Genomic DNA, 19,209 nt, shown 5'->3' on the forward strand with positions numbered 1-19,209 from the left:
GCTCCCAGCTACGTATGTGGCACCACAGATTTTCTGAGGAAAATACAATCTTTGAATAATCTTCCTAACAATACTATACTAGCCACTATGGATGTGGAATCTCTGTATACCAACATCCCACACAGCGATGGTTTACAAGCTATAAGGAACACCATTTCAAATAAAATCACAGCAGACTTTGCTACCAAACTCTGCCATTTGTCCTTACCCACAACAACTTCAAATTTGGTGATGACCTGTTCCTCCAGATCAGCAGCACAGCACAGCAATGGGCACCCACATGGCCCCACAGTATGCCAACATCTTCATGGCAGATTTAGAACAACGTTTCCTAAACTCCTACCCACTCAAACCTCTCTTGTACCTGCGATACGTTGACGATTTTTATTATCTGGACACATGGTCAACAGACCCTGGACACCTTCCACCAGACATTCAATGACTTTCACCCCACCATCAACCTAACAATGAACCAATCTATGCAAGAAATACATTTTTGGACACTACTATAAAAATACAGGATGGGCGTATAGACACCACCTTATACCGTAAACCAACTGACCGACAAACATATCTACATGCTTCTAGCTACCATACCAAACAATCCATTGTATATAGCCAGGCCCTACGTTACAGCCGCATCTGTTCCAACTCTACAGACAGAGACATTCACCTAAGAGATCTACGGCAAACCTTTTTAGAACTAAAATACCCGCCTGATGAAGTTAAACAACAGATCAACAGAGCCAGACTGAAACCAGTAAGAGAACACTTCAGTCTCCCAGGACATTCTACACAAGATCTCAAAGTAGCTGTCTTATTACAAAAGAATTTCAGAAATAGACTGGAAAGAGAAGTTGCTGAATTGCAACTTATTACCAAGCTTAAAACCATGGAGAGACCTGGTCTGAATAGAGACATTGGATTCTTATCTCATTATACACGATAAAGCTATTTTTAGCCATCTCACCCCTTGCTTTTTCCTGTAAGACCAATTGCAGTCGTCAACAGTTGTCAACAGGTTTACCACACCTATCAGCCAATCACCCATTCCCACCATCCTTCTGAGTAATGCCCCTCCCCACCATCTCACTATATATCGGGGTTTGGTGTATCTGAAGTGTGCATGCACACATAAGCTCATACCAATAACAAACTTAGTTGGTCTCCAAGGTGCTACTGGATGGAAGGAATTTGTTTTGTTAAAAATACTAGTCACTATTGCTTGGTTCTGTCTCTGATGGTGGAGGCAGTATGTCTCTGAATTCTAGTTGCTGGGAATTTCAAATGGGTAAAGCACTGTTGCATTTTGGTCCTGCTTGTGGGCTTTCCACAGGCATCTGGTTGGCTGCCGTGAGAACAAAGTACTGGACTAGTTGGGGCATTGTCTTGATCCAGCAGGGCTCTGCTCACTTTAAGGTGTAATGTACACATAAGCAATCAATGTATTTGCATAAATACTTTTTTCTGATTTTTTTTTGTTTGGGGAGGGTCATTTAACTCTGAAGCTTAGTTCTGAATGTTTGCCTCTCTTTCCCCCTTATATTTAAGGAAGGGCATTGAAACTGAGTAAGAATTATGCAGGTATTTTAAGATAACCTTGCTTTTGGACAGTGATGCATTTCAGGGCATGAGTGAAATGGCATGCAATTTGGATGGCATGTATCTTGGCAGCTGTATGTTGTCTGAGAATCTGTGCCCTGCTGTTCTGTGACATTGCAAATAAACTTGGAGAGCACCTTGGAGCATTGTGCATACTGCAGCCAATTATGCCGGATTTGTTTGTTTATTTAAAGTATTTCTATTCCACCTTTCTCCCAAGTTGGGATTCAAGGCGGCTTACAACAGTTTTAAAAACATTTAAAAATGTGGAGTAATAAAAACAATCTAGTTAAAAACAATAGTTAAAATACGATAAAACACACTTAGAGCCAGTATTAACATACTGATTGCCCTGATAACAAGCAGCCCAGTAGTGAACATAAACTGCACCTGGTTTTTAAAGCTCTGTCTAAATAGGAAGTTCTTAACCTACTAACAGAGATCTGGTCTAACCCCTTTTGGGAGGGAATCCCACAACATAGCTTGGCTCTCCTGTCACCACCAACTTTGATGGGATCAAGAGAAGATGCTTACCCACAGATCTTAGCACCAGGGCAGGTTCAAATAGAGAGATAATAATCTTTCAGGTAACATGGATCCAAGCCATATAGGATTTAGGTGTTGAACTGCTGCACTACTAACTGCAAAGGTGTTTTCTTTCAGTTACCTGAATTATCTGGTGTTCTGGGAATGTTTGCAGACCCACTTGGCAGTATAAAAAAGGTGACATGTATTTTTAATATGTATATCTCCCCTGTCCTCTGGGATGGAACTCAAAGCAATGAACATGGAAGCTTTTCAGACCCTGCCCAGATCTAAACTTGCTTAGCATCAGCAAATCAGTTGCACTGTGTGCCTTCAAACTATGTGCCAAGTCATAATGAAGCTGCCCAGAGTCTGTCTAAGCTGCTAGTGTATACCCTGATCACCAGCAGCTCTCCGGTGGATTTTTCTTTTCTGAAAAAAATAGAAAATCCAGATCAATTGGGGAGTAATTCTAGTTGACATGCACAGACATTTTTTATTTTTTAAAATCTTTTTAAATGGTCCAAGATGAATGCCACACGTTTGTTTAATGAAACAGAAAGTAGCTGCTGATTTGTTCTTGTTGCCCTGTGGCTTCTCATTCTCATGCAGCTTGAAGTGAGAGCCATTGCTGTAGCATCAGAGGCAGACTACTTTTCCAGGTTTATAAAAATGGTTTTGAGGAGGCAGTGTTGTTACTGCCTTAAAAAAAAAAAAGCTGAATGCACTGCAGTCAGATCCAGGTTGTCCTCGTGTGCCCTTTTTAACGGAGAAAACAGACTGCCTATGTAACAGTTTAAAAAATGTGTGCAGCCCTCTTCTACACATCTTCACCTGTAAGTAAAACCAACTGTTTTCAGTAAGAACTACTTCCTAGTAATGGTGTGTTTAGGGCTGAAACCTTCGTGCTTAGAAAGTCAGAGATGTGAGAGAACAAAAGAGGTAAACAAATCTCAGATCCTTTGTTCATACAATACACTTAACATCCTGGCTTTTGATGTGCAAGTTAGACCGGTTTGAATCTCTCATGTTACTGGAGACTCCTGTTATACTTGCTGGGTTAAATTCAGAAATGGACTATGGAAATGAAATATTAGCATATGGGTGTGGGGCTTTGTAGGAGTCTATGTTGCTATGACATGTAATGAGAGAATGAAAAAAGTGGGTTTTTCCAGAGCATCAATTTTATTCTGTGTCACAGTGTTGAGGGCAGTCCCTAGGCCCCATCCTTGGCTGCTTTCAGTTTATGTATACATGCAATAATTGGAGGGAAAGCATTATGCATGTTTACCCCTTTGTGAAATACCAGTTTCAAGACAGACAATGATGCAGCCTGGCTGTATTAAAAAGGAAGTGTTTACTTGGTTGCTTTTCATTCCTGAGCCCCCTACAGTGGCTGTCTGCACATGCCTTTGGAAGAATAGGGTGGAAACAGTATTATGGCATCAAATCCTGCTGAAACAGAATTATGACCACATATTCAATAACCAATGGGACAGGAGATGTGTATTCATTCTTCCATTTTGGAGAAGTATATTGAAGCTGCCTCTCTGGTTGGAGATGTCTCCCTATGAACTTTTGGTTCGAATTTTTTGGGGGGGTGGGGTGGGGTGGGGTGGTGATGTGTTGATCCCTGCTGTAACCTTCCTTTACTGAAATTCCATTTTGCTTTCTATGAAGCTTACTCAAGTATAAGACTGTAGCTTGACATCAGTGACAATTTAACTATAGCTCTGATATTTCAGCTGCATTTGGAATGTGCTGTGCTAGATGCTGTACCATTCTTCATCTATTTTTATTGCTGCTTTTATTTCTTACATTGTATTATACTGTACAGTGGTACCTTGGTTTGCATAAGTTTTGGATTACAGACGTCAAACCCGGAAGTGCATGTCCCGGTTTGAAACCTTTTTTTGGATTACAACCTTTTTTTCCCTTTTTTGAGGCCCCATTGGCGAAAGCGTGCCTTGGACAACCTGTTTTGGTTTACAAATGGACCTCCAGAATGGATTATGGTTGTAAACCAAGGTACCACTGTATTACAGTTTGAATCGTAGAATTCAGATTATAATACAATAAAGTGCATTTAGGATTACAATAAAAGAAGCAACAAAAGTATAATTAAACACGATATCTAATGGGGCTATACCATGGACCACCTGAATGTGGCTCATGGACCATAGTTTGGGAGTTAGAGTTGCTGCACTAAGGAATACTTCCCTTCTGGTTCAAGATAATTTTTTCATGCCCTGGATTTGGAGTAGATGGAAATGGTGGTTTCATAGCAATCCCCAGCAGCTTGCTTTGAATCATGACTCAGTGATGTGTTGGAAGGGGAACTTACAGAGCTTTTTCAAAAGGGAAGTTCAATCAGTTCTCCCTCCCAGTTCTCCATTAACATTTCCTGCCTTGGCCAGTGGCTTCCTATAACTTCAGGCGGGGTAACTTCCCATTCCAGGAGAGGCAAGGGATGCCTGCAGGATTTTCTCATCAAGTGTCTCCAGACTGGCTAGCAGGAAGACAAAGGGTTGCATTCCTTAGCAGTGAGGGTCGGAGGGCAAAATTTCCCACAAAGCTTGCTCTACAGGAGCAGAGGAGGGAAAAGATTAGCTGAGGAATCTCTCCGCTTCTGAGCCAAGGAAGAATCTCCCACTGACAAATACAAATTGAGCAGGGTTCAAGAACGATAAAAATAAGCTGGTTAACGGGAGCCAAGAGAAAGGAAACTCCAGGAATGACGTGTGTGTGTGTGTCCTCCCCTTAGGGTTTCAGTTCTCTGTCTGGAGAAAATATATTTAGGAAGAGGAGGGCCTTCATCTATATGCATTTGATGCCTGCTGCCCTAATTGGATGCCCTGCTTTCTCCCTTTTAAATAAGACTTGTCTAAAATGTTCTAGTGAGGGCCTTTTCTGCAGTGGCCCAATACAAATTTAGTCTGATGATAATGGAGCATGGTCAGCAGTCAGTATGTGGAGTGTCAGCTGGGAAAGAAAAATAGGGCAAGAACAGCTTACAGTATCCTCACATGACTTTCTAGGTTTTTAAGAATCTGTTAGAAGGTGAGGATACACTGCATAAGAAGAGCCCCAATGACTTGGTCCAAAAGGCCCATCTAGTCCAGCATCCTGTTCTTACAATGATCACCAGATGGCTGTGGGACGCCTGCAAGCAGGGCCTGAGTGCAACAGCACTCTCTCCTCTTGCGATTTTCAGAAACTGGTTTTCTGATTGCTGCTGACAGAGGAGGTAGAATATCACGGCTTGCCTTGTCTCTTATCACTACAATAATCAAATGCCATCCTCATTTTTGTTTAGTGTGTATGAGAACTAAAGCTTTTAGCATCATGGCACTAGTACTTTGGATAACTGTTCCCATGGAAATTAAACCGGCAATTACAATGTTTTGTTGCCAAGTGTTTTGTAGAGAATTACTTTGATTCAGGGTTGGCCGTTTGTTTTGTGTTTTATGATTTTTTAAATGATTTTAATCAGCCGCCCAGAGTGGTTGGGGCAGCCCAGTCAGATAGATGCGGTACAAATAATAAATTAACAAATTAACAAATTGTTGTTGTTGTTTGTTGTTGTTATTATTATTATACACCACAATATATATTTTTTTTAGTTGGTGGTTTATAAATACTTTTATCAAACACATCTATAAATGAACATGTTGAAAAGCACAGGTTGCAATACTGAAACAAAGGGGACTCCACTATCTCACTCTCCATTAGGAGGTCCTCTTATCCCATAACTACGAAGCTTACTCAAGTATTTTTGGTGAAGGGTTTTTTCAAAGTAAGAGTTGTTTCCAGTGTTTTTCCTACTTAGAGCAGATCCATTGAAAGTAATGGATATACCTAACTTACGCCCATTTATTTTATTGGGTCCACTCTTGAACTGGATACAACCCTATGTACACAGTGTTGACTGGATCACCTCTATATGTTGGTTGACACTCAAAAGTAAAATATTTACTAGGAGTTCTAAAACATCTATTGTTCTTTTGCAGGACTCAGTTGTTCTAGGGTGAGGGTTGCTGTACTTGACTAGATTGTTTTCAGTTGATGTCATGATAAACCTGCAATCCTATGTTTGCCTGCAGAAGCAAGCCTCATTGCATTCTGTGAGACTTGCTTCTAAGTAAGTGCACAGCACTGTGCAGCCATAAGTTAATAAAAATTTCCCAATGGCTTTGAAAACGTTTTTAAAGAGCAGTACTGAATATATGAACCAAAAGCTGGGCTTGTGTGGGGCAATTATGATGAAAGCTTATTTTGAGAGTGAACAAAAGGAATTGCAGCTGGCCCATTTAAACATATACAGTTTGCGGCAGGGAGCATATTTCCAAGAGTGTCAAAATAGTGGGTGTGTCAAAAATGGTTTAAGCAAGCTGACCCTACCAGTATCGCTTGCAATCTTGCATTGATCAAATACCTCTGGGTGTGATGAGGTTGTGACTTCAGAAGCCCTGAGCTATTCATGACCAGAATAGATTTGCCCTGCTTGATGTGGGAGAAGATGGGGGAGGGGCAGGAACAGCTGAAAGAGCAATAAATAAAATGCAGTGGAAAGTGATCCAACACCATAGTGCGTATCTGAAGTGCCTGCCTGTAGCCTTGTATGTTTGTAAAACAAAATTCCCATAAATACTAATTGTACCCACAAATTTGTACAATAAAGTAGTGCTGCTTGTGTGTTCACATCTATCAATCAAATCAAAGTGCCTGTAGCCTGCGGTGGGTTGCAGAACCCCATGTCCTTTGAGCACTGGGTGTGGTAAGAAAGACCCCCTTCCGTCCCTATGGTATGATTTTGTACACTAGTCAAGTAATGTGTTGCACATGGAGTTCTTAAAAGCCAAAATTGCAGCCATATATTAAGCCCTGTGAAGGATGCATCTCTCGCTCACATGCCCAAGCTACATTCCATGGAACAAGGCCAGGGGTAGTGCTGCCTTGCATAGTATCATATGACATTTAAGCACTGTGCTTTATTCATGCCATGCTACATGGATGGACGTTTACTAGAACTTCTTTTATGTGAAACAGAATGCTGAAAACGTGTCTGTGCGAAACGTAAGGCTATATAACCTTTAAAAAGTTATTTAAAATGTAATTTAAACGGAAGTCATTGTGTGTGGCCTCTGTGAAACAAGGTTTTTTAGACAAGCAAGAGCTTCAAATAACCCAGGGGGTGGGGAACGTGTGTTCCTGTGGATGGTGTAGGACTCCACCTCCCATTAACTCCAGCCAGCAAGGTCAGGGATAATGGGAGTTAAGAGTACAGTAGCGTCCAGAAGGCCACAAGTTCCTCATCCCTGCAATAACCAATGAGCATTATTTAGGTAACTGGGTTGTGTAAACAACCCATTTTGTATCGAACGCAAATGGACTCCTTTGTGGAAATGAATGAATGTGCTCTGAAAACACCCTATGATGACCATCCACAATATATTTTGGGACAACAGCTCCCAGTATCCTTAGCCATTGGGCATGATGGCTGGGGCTGGCTGATGGGAGTTAGAGTCCAACAGCTGGAGGGCTGCTCAGGGGGAACAGTTGCTACTGCTCAGTCTGGGAGACCTCATTCTCTTCTGTATGTCGCATCTCTCACAGCTGTTATGTCACTAACAAGCCTCTGTTCAGAAATGCCCCTGTGAGCCAAGCTGGCATCTTGAGATACTTCAGGCAATCAATAGATAATTATTTTCCCCTTTTTTTACCAGAATGATCTCCTCTCTCTTTCATATACTTGTTTCCCTAACCATAACCACTGCAGATGTGGCTCTTTCTCATTCCATGTAGAAAGTGTTATCAGTGCTAGGAGAACCTTCAGCCTGAAAGGAAAGTTGGCTCTTGTGTACCATCAGCTCTTTATTTTGTGTCTAATCTCATTACAACTTTTCAAGGCAATAAAGTCTTTTATAATAATCAAAGTTAAGTTTCTGATATTAAACACTATTTTAACAGCACTATTAACAAATCAGCCAGGCCATATATTGTCTAGAAATGCTTTGCTTCTTCCTCTACCATTTCAAATGAATCACTTCATTAATTTAAAGCAGTCAAAGGAGCAGCGGGGCAGCAGACTAAATTCGATGCAGTTACTCTCTAAAGCAGGAGTGGGGGAGCCTTTGGACCCCAAATGTTGTAGGACTTCTCCCAGCCAGCAAGGCCAATGGTGAAGACACAATTCGCCACCTCTGTTGCAACACTTCCTAGACTGTTCTAAATTAGACTCTTCTAGTTTCAGAGACTCTCCTATGATTCAAAGCTGCAAGTCCCTAGTCTATTGTAAGAATGAGACCTCAGGACAATCCCATGTGCAAGACCAGAACTAATTCATTTGCATACCCATTCAGCTTAAAAACCCAAAGTGAACAATACTGTAGCTTGGCATCAGTGACAGTTTAACTACAGCTTTGATATTAAAGCAAGGTAAAATCTCAACATTTGCATCAAGCTCTTGGCGGGTGGGGGTGGAAGAAAGCAGGCTTCAATAAATTAACAGGCAGATTTCATGAAGGCTCATGTGATTGGATATTCTGCTGCTGTATCAGTCTACCCCTTAATTGCACAGGGGATTAACAATTAAGAGCTTAGCATTCAAATCTATCTCTCTGGACTCCTGTCCACTAATGCACATAAAGACCAGTAAGAATGGGCAGCAAGTTTGTACCGCCAAATGAAGAAGAGCCCTTTCACACATCCTAATCTCATTCCAGTGTTGGCCACTTTTAAGCACTCTCACATATTTTTTTTTGCATCCTGCCAGATGAACATCAGCTTTGCATTTTGTTCCTTGAGTGAGCCCAAGTCAATCTGCTTAGAGTTTACTGTTGAAGTGATCAAGTTTTGTCTTGGCTGAAAATCCTCCATCAAAAGCGGCATTAAGAACTTCATCCAGGCAGCTTGTCATCACAAAATTCAGATCCTGCCGTACGTTGGCAGCAATCTCCTCAAGATCCTTTTCATTTCTTTGAGGAATGATAATTCGCTTTAGTCCAGCTCGGTGTGCTGCTAGAACTTTGTCCTTAATTCCTCCAACCTGTTTAAATAAACAGAATGAAATGGGGAGAGCAAAGAGAGTTTAAGGAGGATGCTACTGGCAGAAATAAGGCATTGTGTTATTACTATGCTATGTGCAAATAATTTTCTCAACTTGTTAATGTTTTCACAGACCACTGCATCATACTCCAGTGTTTTCTTGCCAACTCCTCTCTTGTCTCCATGTCCATTTGTTCCCTTCATTCCTTCCTTAAAGAATCCAAATTATGTGAATGCTTGTCAAACATAAAATTTATTAAACATATACATAATTTGGGTTTGCCACGTGCAGATTTGAAAGAGGGGTGGGACTCACACAAACACATGTAACCCTGAACTATGTGTTATTTAATCAAATTTATATTCCACCTTTTTCCATCATTAAAGACAACATACATGAGTTTCCTAGATGGTCTCTCACCTAGGAACTGAACAGAGCTGAAGCTATTTTGCTGCAGAAGGCTTGCTTTGTGATGTGTGTGAGCCTTCAGGTCATTCCCTGGGATCATTAACCAACAGGACTGCCTTTAACCTGAATCACTTGTTTGCCGATCTACACAGAACAAAGCAAGTGTAACAGCTATGCAGATTCTGGTTTTTGTTTCTTGTGTGTATTGGGGATGAGAGCAAGTTAGCCATATTGGTTCAGCGACCCATTCTGGCCCCAGCCTGAGAAATGAGAACACTTAAGACTACAAATACTGGATTTGCACAAGACCTGAAACCAGCCTCAAGGGAGGGAAAGGAGCAGAAAAGCCCCATCATCAGTTTTAGCCCAATGACCAATCCTGAAAAGGTCTCGATTGGAATAAGGGTTGAAACTGGCAAAGGACTAATTCCGGAGATTAGTCAGTTTCTGGTCCAGTGCAAACTTGCTCTTTGCAGGCTGAATGGTGCCTTGCGATGTCATATGGAAGAGGGAGTGTTTTCTTGCTTGCTGTTGGTGACGTCAACCAACACTATGCACATTCCAGAAAGCACTTCAGATCACAATGGCCTGGGCTAGCTGAGGCATGAGTCAGTTTTGTATTTTTATTTTTGTAGCAAACCTATGATAGATGATTTTGGGCAAGTATAATGAAATCCCCGCACAAGTAGTGCCTTTTTAAAAGGAAGATGATGATTAAAATTTCTATACCACCCTTCCATCTGAGGATCACAGAGTGGTTTACAGTTACATAGATTGTTTAATCTTGCCTGGCACCTAAGTATATGTAACAAAGGTGCCAGGTGAGTCTCCCTGGGGAGAGCATTCCACAAGTGGGGAGCCACCACAGAAAATGCCTTCTCTCATATTCCTACCCCCGGCACCTCGTGGAGGAAGCACATGAAGAGGGGCTGAAGGTCAGTTCATATGAGGAAAGGCAGTCCTTGAGGTATTGTGGTCCTGAGCCATTTAAGGCTTAATAGGTCAAAACCAGCACTTTGAATTGGACTAACCGTCAGCCACTGCAGTCAGGCCAGGATTGGCATCATATGCTCAAACCATATTGCCCCAGTGAGCAACACTTCCAATTCTTGGAAGTGGTGTTTAGCCAAACATCTAGGGCAGGCACATCCAACTCCCAAGGGACTGCGATCTACTCCTATTATAAAAAAACTGGCAGTGATCTACCCATTGACATTAGAAGGAGGAGGAACCAGAGTTGTTGAGCTTTTTGGGGGGAAATGCCATACATCGCTCACCAAAAAAACCCGTAAGAAAACAAATGCACGCACTGATTAAGACAATAATCGTATCCACGATCGACAGCAACAAACGCCAAACGCGCAAACACTTTACGTGACAGAGGGGGGAGGGGGTTGGAAACATTATTTTAATCCTGAGATCGATAAGGGTCCCGCGATCAACCACGATCTACCAGGATCTACCTGTAGATCATGGTCGACGGGTTGAACATGTCTGATCTAGGGGTATTCCTAGCTGTCATGAAGACAGAAGTGGGAAGAAAGTAAAACTGGCTGAATCTGGTAAAAGAATTCCTTCTTCAACAGCTCCCCAGAGAACAAAGTGATGATGCGGCCACAGTTTTCAATTAGGCAATATCTGACAATATTAGCCCCACCCACTGGAATAAATTACTATTATCTTCTCTGTTGTCTTGCAAATGTCGCCTGTGGCAGATCACTAATGTAGAGCAGATTTGAAAAATAAAGTATGTGCTAACTGTTTGTTTTGTAGAACTGTGCTAACTTTGCCAGACAACCTTCAGTAGCGTGACTAGATTAAAGAATTAGAACTAGTATTGGAATGTGCGGTGTTGCAGGGGGTGGGGCAGGGGATGAGACAGAGAGATAGAAAGCCTCAACAATATCGTTATCTGCAAAGAATACTTACTGGAAGAACAAGGCCTCTTAGTGTAATTTCTCCAGTCATGGCTACATCTGAACGCACAAGCCGCCCACTGAACAAGGAGGCAAGGCAGGTTACTATGGTAACACCAGCAGATGGTCCATCTTTTGTGACAGCTCCAGCTGGGAAGTGCAGATGGATGTCTGTGTTGTCAAGGAGATCAAAACTTCCAGAAGCTTTAAGAAAGAGAATTGGGGAGGGGGGATGTTCAGTGTGGAAAATTCAAACCTGCGGTGCTTCTGGTCTTTTGTTCTTTGGGGAAAAGCAAGCAAACAAACAAATAAACAAACCACATCACTGGAGGACTTGCATTCCAGACGCTTGTTCCACTTGGCAGCAGAGCATTTGAAAGGAGATCTGTGCCGGGTAGTGGAGGAGGGGAAGGAGGAGGGGGAGACAGAAGGATTAAGGAAGAAAACACCTGTGTCAATATACTCTGCTACACTTTGAATCTGGAAACACTTTCCCAGATAAACCGGTTTAACAGCAGTACGAACACTTTCCGTGGTACTAAAATGAATTGATTGGATTAAAAATGGTGCCCCCCACTTAACTGGGCAGCAGATTATTTTTTTAAAAAAGTTACTTTTAATTTTTTTTAAGTGTTTATAAGAACTGTAACTGAATAAGGGCCATCTCAGCAGAGGCATTCCCTTCTGCACATGTGAGAGGTGAAATGCTTCTTAGGTGATGATACGGGGTGCAGGCAATAAAAGCACTGGTTTCTTTCAGAATTGCTGGTTTTGATCAGGCAAAAATGTATGCTGTTCGAAGTAGTCAGTCAATAGTAAATTCACTTGGATAAATCTTCAAGTGAATGAGAAAATTAGTTAGGACTGTTATCTACTGGGGCTTGCATAAGGTGGGACACCCAATTTTTGCCAATCATACCTACCTGCCTAGACACCCCTCCCCTCAAAATTCCTTGTTGCTGAGGTTGGGGGACACTGAAATAGTATGAGCTATGGCACAGAAAGCTGCACTAGGCAGGGCCCCAGTGATGAAAATCAGCTGCCCAGGTGGAGATGCTTTCTGCTAAGCCTAAGACAAAGTCACCATTGGAAGCTAGGAAGTGTCCTGAGTTTTCAAAGCAATACTTTGAAAACACACACCCCTTTGGGATCTGTAAAGTGGATCTGGACTGTAACTCACGAGTAGAGCATGTGGTTTCGCATGCATTCAATCTCTGGCATCTCCAAGCAGGACTGGGACTGCCCCTTGCCTGAATCCCTGGAGAGACGCCAGTCAGAGTAGGCAGGACTGAGCAAGGTGGACCAAAAGGTCTGACTCACTATAAGGCAGCTTTCAATGTTTTCATGTGCCTAGTATTATCTCCATATTACAGATGAGGGGCTGAGACTTAAAGCACATCTTTAAAAAGCAGCTAGAGGGAAAACAGCATTCTTAGCCTTTTGTAAAAGCAACCTTAAGAAACCAAGGTGCAGATCATTCACACGGAGGCAAGTCCCTCAAAGCCAATACTCTGTTGTTTTTAATAGCTGCGCTGTTCTTAAATATGGAATTTCCAGCTGAGGCCATTTACAAATTCTTTGTTTATTTGGAAACATTTCTATCTGCTTTTCAGTTTATGTATGTCCTGAGAACGGGAGTTAAAAAAATACAATCAAAGCATTTACTGCAGCAAGAAGAAAGAATTTCCAGACTAATTTAACCAGACAGCAGTGTCAAAATATACAGTACTAATTCAATTCCAAGCACTCTTAAAGATCAAACCCTTGCCCAAAAGAGAAATTTAAAAAGAAAAGCTTCTGTTTTACATTGGGTTGCTATAAGGCTCTTTGGGTTAACCAAAGTGGTGGCATAAAGATATTTAATATAATAAAATGGAGACATGTCAGCACCTTTCTTAGCCAACCTACTGCGTTTCTAGCCTGCTAATCATAAGCCTGATTTTAACTGGTAAAGGGTTGGTAAAGTTGGGACAGACTGCTCTGTTTGTTCTCTGCCAGTTCTTCTTATGGGTAAAAAGTAGGCTAGTAAAAAACTGAGCAGGCTAGTATTGTTTGGCAGCTAATTTACATAGGCTGTGCTGAGGCCCAAACCTGGGACCTTTTCCATGCAAAGCACTTGCTCCTCCACTATGCAACAGTCTCCTTTTGCAACTTGCCCCAAGCTAAAAATGCCTTCCACCAAAAATGTATGGTGTCTTCCAGAGGCTTGATGGCCTCCACTTCTATAGTCCGAGGCAGGCAGCAAAAGCCAGACATGTTCAAAACCTATTCTATGCATGCATGAAGCATGCGCCAGATCTTTCCATTCATGCCTTCTCACATACCATTTGTCAGTAGGTATTTCTTTGCGTTGCTGCGCAGCCAGCTGATGGCAAGATGTGCCGACTCCTTCATGACATCGCCCAGCTGCCCAGTCAGAGTCAGCTGGCCTTCCCCATCCATGCGGCTGGCTTCTACAAACATGATCTCCCCTCCTAAAGGAGTCCAAGCCAAACCTATTGCCACACCGGGTTGATTCAGCCGCTCGGACACCTGAAAGAAAGAAGAACAGTATTTCTATGGAAAAGGACAGCTAGGTGCCGAAAATAAGGCTCCCGCTTAAAATAGGTCTTCTGATTTCAGTACTGCAGAAAGGCCAAGATGGGTCTCTCCGAATGACCCTAATAAGTGGTTTCATGTAGATGTTAAATAGCATAATCATGGGTGTAGCTGCCCTCCCCAATCAATAAAAATACATAGCAAACTGAGGTTCTGCTCCCCCTAACAAAAGGTCAGCCCCCCTGACAAAAATCCTGGCTACGCCCATGAGCATAAGGGATAAAATTGAGCCATGAGTAACTCTGCGTTGATGGGGCCATAGAGTTGAATAGCGTCTTGAACTGAGCCCAGAAACAAAGAGGGAGCCAGCAGAGACAGTATACCCATGCTATTAGAGCATCCTTGATAATTATTAGAAATGGTCCTAGTTCACAGGCATTCTGGACAAGCTTCTAGGAACATTCCTAAGAGAGGATTACAGGAGGGAATCTCAGAAATGACTTCTGCTTATTGACTTCTACTGGGTGCAAAATAAAATAATAATAATAATAATAATAATAATAATTTATTTATACCCCACCCTCCCCAGCCAAAACCCGGCTCAGGGTGGCTAACACCAATAAAATTACAATAAAATGTAATAGGAAGGGGGGGGGGAACAGTTAATTAAAATATGGGTTAAAATGCAATTTAAAATGCAGCCTCATTTTAGTAGTAGCCCATAAATCAAAACCATAAGGGGAGGGAAATATAAGGGTTAGACTGAGTCCAAACCAAAGGCCAGGCAGAACAGCTCCATCTTGCAGGCCCTGCGGAAAGATGTCAACACTTTTGCAGCATGGATCATTTCCAGAATCCTAGCTTTTAACAAACAAAGCAAGCAAAACTTCAAGTGAAATGTTACCCTTTCACTACACACATTAATATTTTCCGGCTACACATATTTTTTCTTCCCTGCATCAGACCAAGGAAGCTAAGGACTGAAACACCACTGACAACAGCTTTCTGAAAGGGTGGAGCTGCAAACATATACTCTGAGGAAAGTTTCCTAAGGCTAGGGTGCATGTGGGTGGGGGCTTAAAATGGGTGCGTCATAGAGCAGAGAATAGAGTACTGTTTTTTTGTGTTTTTTTGTAACAGCAAAAATGAGTTAAAGTTTTTTGAAGTTGGCAGATGGAACTTTTCATTTATGCAGCAACCCAGAGATCTACCCTGTTCTTCAGTTTCTCCAAGTAAGGAAAGGTCAGCTCTTATACCTTCAACTTTAACTGCTATAAAGGAAGATGCTTTTTAAAAAGTGCTCTATCAAACCTTCACATGGGCCATGATCTAGCCAAAGCTAAGTGCCTTTCCGTCTCCCTGAATTAATGGGAGAGTTCTACAGAACTCAATGGGATTCAGAAGTGTTCCAACTCTGGCAGGTAGTGTCTGCACCCACAGAACTTCAACTGGCCCAGGCAGCTGTTGTACAACTGCCAGGCTGTTGACTGAGGCTGGCTGAGTAGAACACATGTCACTTACAGAGCATCACTGCCTAATAGTTTGTCTCCGAGTACAATCTGAAGTGCTGGCTTAAAACCATTTAAGTCCCATATGGTTTAGGATGTAGATATACGAAGGGCAACCTACTCCCAAATATTGAAGCCATATTTAGAGGCTCCCCGCTACACACTTCTGAGACAAAGGGCCTTTTCAGTGGTGGTACCTCAACTGTGGACTTATCTGTGAAATTCTCTCCCCAGAAGGGCACACCTATTGCCAAGTCTTGTGTCCTTGTAGCACCAAGTGAAGACTTTCTTATCCACCCAGATAATTCTCTCTTAAAAGTTTAGTGTTAATGCTGCAGACAAACACCCCGCCCTGATTTTTAACCCGTTTTTTGCCACACATATGAGAAGTTTAGCTTCCAAATGATGGGATGAGCTGCCTCTGAATGCTCAGAGGAGTCCATTGTTGTAAACCTAAGGCAGCATTTTTCAAACAAAGTGCTAGGTGAGTCAGCCTTACCCCCCTAAGTCAGGAGTAAAGCCTGTGGCTTCCCAGCTGCTGTTGGGACCCCCATCAGCCCTAACCAGCATGGCTGATGGTTAGGAAGAATGGGGGTTGGGCTCCAGCAACATCTGGAGGACCACAGGTTTCCAACTCCTGCCCTAACCTACAGCTTCCAGGTTGTCAACAGTCCTATACACCTGCTATTTCCAGTGGCCATTAAGCAGCCCAGGATGCATCAATAGTATTGTAAAGAAAACATCGCAGTTGGGACCAGGGCAGCAGCAGCCCTATGGAGCAGCAGAGACAGATGTGAGAAGAGGCAGGCCACAGGGTGTTCCTGGGCACACAAAGGGGTTTCGCATTTCAGGAAACCATCATGAGTTAATCATCCTCAGCCAGCACTGAGCCATCTCTCTTGAGAGAGGCAAAAGGGTGCTTTAGATATACACACTCAGACTCTGCCAGGATCGGATTTCGAAATTCCAGCGAGTGACATGTATCCGTCTGGGGTGTGCCATATTCTGATTCCACCAAAAGAGGTTTTGACTCTAAAAGCGATCTGTGACTTTGGAACAGCTGATTGAATTGATTCTTTCCAAAGCACCCTCGCTTATGAGATTATAGGCCTAACTTCTCTCTAATATATATTCATTTGAAAAGGGCCTTCCCCTTCCGGAAGGGCCAGTCAATTCAATTACGGGAGGTTTTCAATTTCTCTCTGCCGGGCCTCCTCGAGCTGAGCGCTGACATGTGACTGGCCTTTGCAGGGTCTTGATTTCCAGCTAGTTATTGATGGCAGAGCGAAGGTTAGAGGTTAGGCTTTCTGAGCCAGGGGTGGGGTGGGGAGGGAGAGAGGCCCCACTGCAGACTGCAGCAAAGAAAAACAAACGGAACCAATCTGGAATGTTTTTCACAGAGACGGAAGTTCAGCGCTCCTCGCTGCAGAGAGAAGGGCAACAGCAGCTTAAGAAGAAAGAAACCCCTTCAAGCATGCCAAAGCCTCACTTCTTTTATGAAGCTGCCATCTGGTAATCTTGGCCCCTGGATGTGGCCAGATCCTGGTGACAAAATCGCAAGGAAAAACACCCCAATGGTTCAAAGTTGCACACAGAGCTACTGGAGGTTTGACATTCCATCCCTAGGTCCTAATTTTTTCACTGGCCTTATAAGACCTACAGCTCAGTGGGAGCTACCTGCTACTGCATGTAATAAGAGGGGTTTTACCCTTGCACCTGAACAGAGCTCAGAGGCTTCAGATGTAGTCTGGATGTAACCAAGTAGCTTCTGGAAGAGCTTAGATTTTGTACCACTAGCATAAGGTGGAGATCAGCAGGCCTGGGACCCAAATTCAGGCCCCACCCCAGCCTTTCTATCTGGCCCATGGGACTCTCCCCAGAAGTCCCTTCCCAACCTGGCTGTTCTGAAGGTGGGAAAGCAAACAAACCACCACCACCAACTAATTTATACAAGCTACAAAAAAGAGCAAAGATAGAAAATCGTCAATAATTACCTCCAGTTCGTACATTGGTGGCCCAAGAATGTCCTTCAAGGCATCTAAGTCAATTAGAATGGGCATTTCAGGTGGTAGAGCCAGATCGGCAGTGTCGCTGAGCGAATCAGGTTTCGCATCTTCCGCAACATGCTCTCTACACTCTTAAGGTTAGAAAAAAGGTCACTTCACAGATATGATCAAAAGAAACATTTGCCGGCAACTTCTAGAGCAGGCATAGGCAAACTCGGCCCCCCAGCTGTTTTGGGACTACAATTCCCATCATTCCTGACCACTGTTCCTGTTAGCTAGGGATGATGGGAGTTGTAGTCCCAAAACATCTGGAAGGCCGAGTTTGCCTATGCCTGTTCTAGAGAGAATCTTGACTGGCTCCACTAAATGGATGGGCAACCACTTGATGGAGCTACTCCTAAGGATCAATGATTCAGTCACATCACTTAACACAGCTACACACACACCCCCAACCATTGTAGGGAAGATGCATTTTCTCTCAAACACATATGCGTCCAAATGTGTGCGCATGAAGACTGTGCAGAGTGCACAGCCTGCCACTTCTCCCACAGCAGCTGGTGAGGTGCAAGTGAACACAAAGCTGTTTTACACCAAGTCAAGACCACTGTTCTCATTGAGTCTATTACCATCCACTTTGATGAGCAGCAGCTCTTCAGGGTACATAAGGCAGGAGTCTTTCACAACGCTTGCTACCTGATCCTCCTTTAACTGTTATTGAGCATGGGACCTTTGGCATGCAAAGTATGTGTTCTGCCACACAGCAATAGTCTCTCCCTGATGTATGCTTTGAACAATGGATAACACATTGTAGGAGATTTTAAGTTCTTCGAGAAAAGAAGCGGAGAACCTTTGCCCCTGTTGCTGGACCAACTTCCCTGCTCCTTGCCCCCATTGGTTGGGCTGATGGGAATTGGGAATCCAACAACATTTCTGTGTGTGTCACAAGCCCCCCCCCCCCCATGTTCTAGGTCGATATTTTTAACCAAAAGAACAAACACGTTCTTTGTTTTTAAATCAGCAAAGGAGAGAATATAAGTCCATGAGGAAGACCCTATGGGAGAAAGAAGCAGCTAAGTGGTTGGGCACATGACTATGCTTGCAAAAGCCCCCAGATTCAGCCCTGACATCTCCAGGTAGAGTTGGGTAGATGAAGAGCTGCTGCCAGTACGTGTAGACCAGGATAGACAATGTGCGTTGTTGTACTCCAATGCTCATCAGCCCCAACCAGCATGGAAGTTCTATTCTAACAACATCTGCAGGACCCCACATTCGCTTCTCCCTGCCTAGACAATAATGAGATAGATGCACTAAGGATCTGTAGAACAAAGTTTCCTGTGTTCTTAGACCAATAGAGCCAAGATGGGAAACCTGTGGCCTTCCAAATGTTGTTGGATTCCAACTCCCATTAGTCATCTCCAGCATGGCCAATGGTCATGACCAATGGAGCAGGAGTCTGACCACATCTTGAGAGCCACAGGTCCTCCACCACTGCAGCATAGCAGGAGGCAAACTCCTGGCAGCAGGAGGCAAACTTTGCACAGGGATCCTTAGAATGACAGAATGTATGTTACTACTGTGTCCCGCAGTGTCCCTCATCAGTACAATGGTGGAAGGCATGGGAAGGAAAAGTGCACAACGAAAGACACCAACGCATACAT

At 43.1% G+C, this 19,209-nt stretch overlaps 1 protein-coding gene across 2 annotated transcripts in view; it reads right to left on the reverse strand.

The window, feature by feature from the left end:
• Positions 1 to 7,983: 7,983 nt before the first annotated feature.
• LONP2 (lon peptidase 2, peroxisomal) overlaps positions 7,984 to 19,209 on the reverse strand; it is a 49,324-nt gene continuing 38,098 nt past the window's right edge. For both annotated transcript variants that reach the window (XM_081015521.1, XM_081015520.1), the window contains exons 12-15: positions 17,540 to 17,682; positions 13,824 to 14,031; positions 11,513 to 11,703; positions 7,984 to 9,175 (exon numbers count right to left, since the gene is read on the reverse strand). In XM_081015521.1, coding sequence (XP_080871647.1) covers positions 8,954 to 9,175; positions 11,513 to 11,703; positions 13,824 to 14,031; positions 17,540 to 17,682 — 764 coding nt within the window. In that variant the 3' untranslated portion in view covers positions 7,984 to 8,953. The remainder of the gene's footprint in view (positions 9,176 to 11,512; positions 11,704 to 13,823; positions 14,032 to 17,539; positions 17,683 to 19,209) is intronic.

Source organism: Podarcis pityusensis, assembly GCF_964106645.2.
Source record: "Podarcis pityusensis genome assembly, chromosome: 8".
Lineage (NCBI taxonomy): Eukaryota > Metazoa > Chordata > Lepidosauria > Squamata > Lacertidae > Podarcis > Podarcis pityusensis.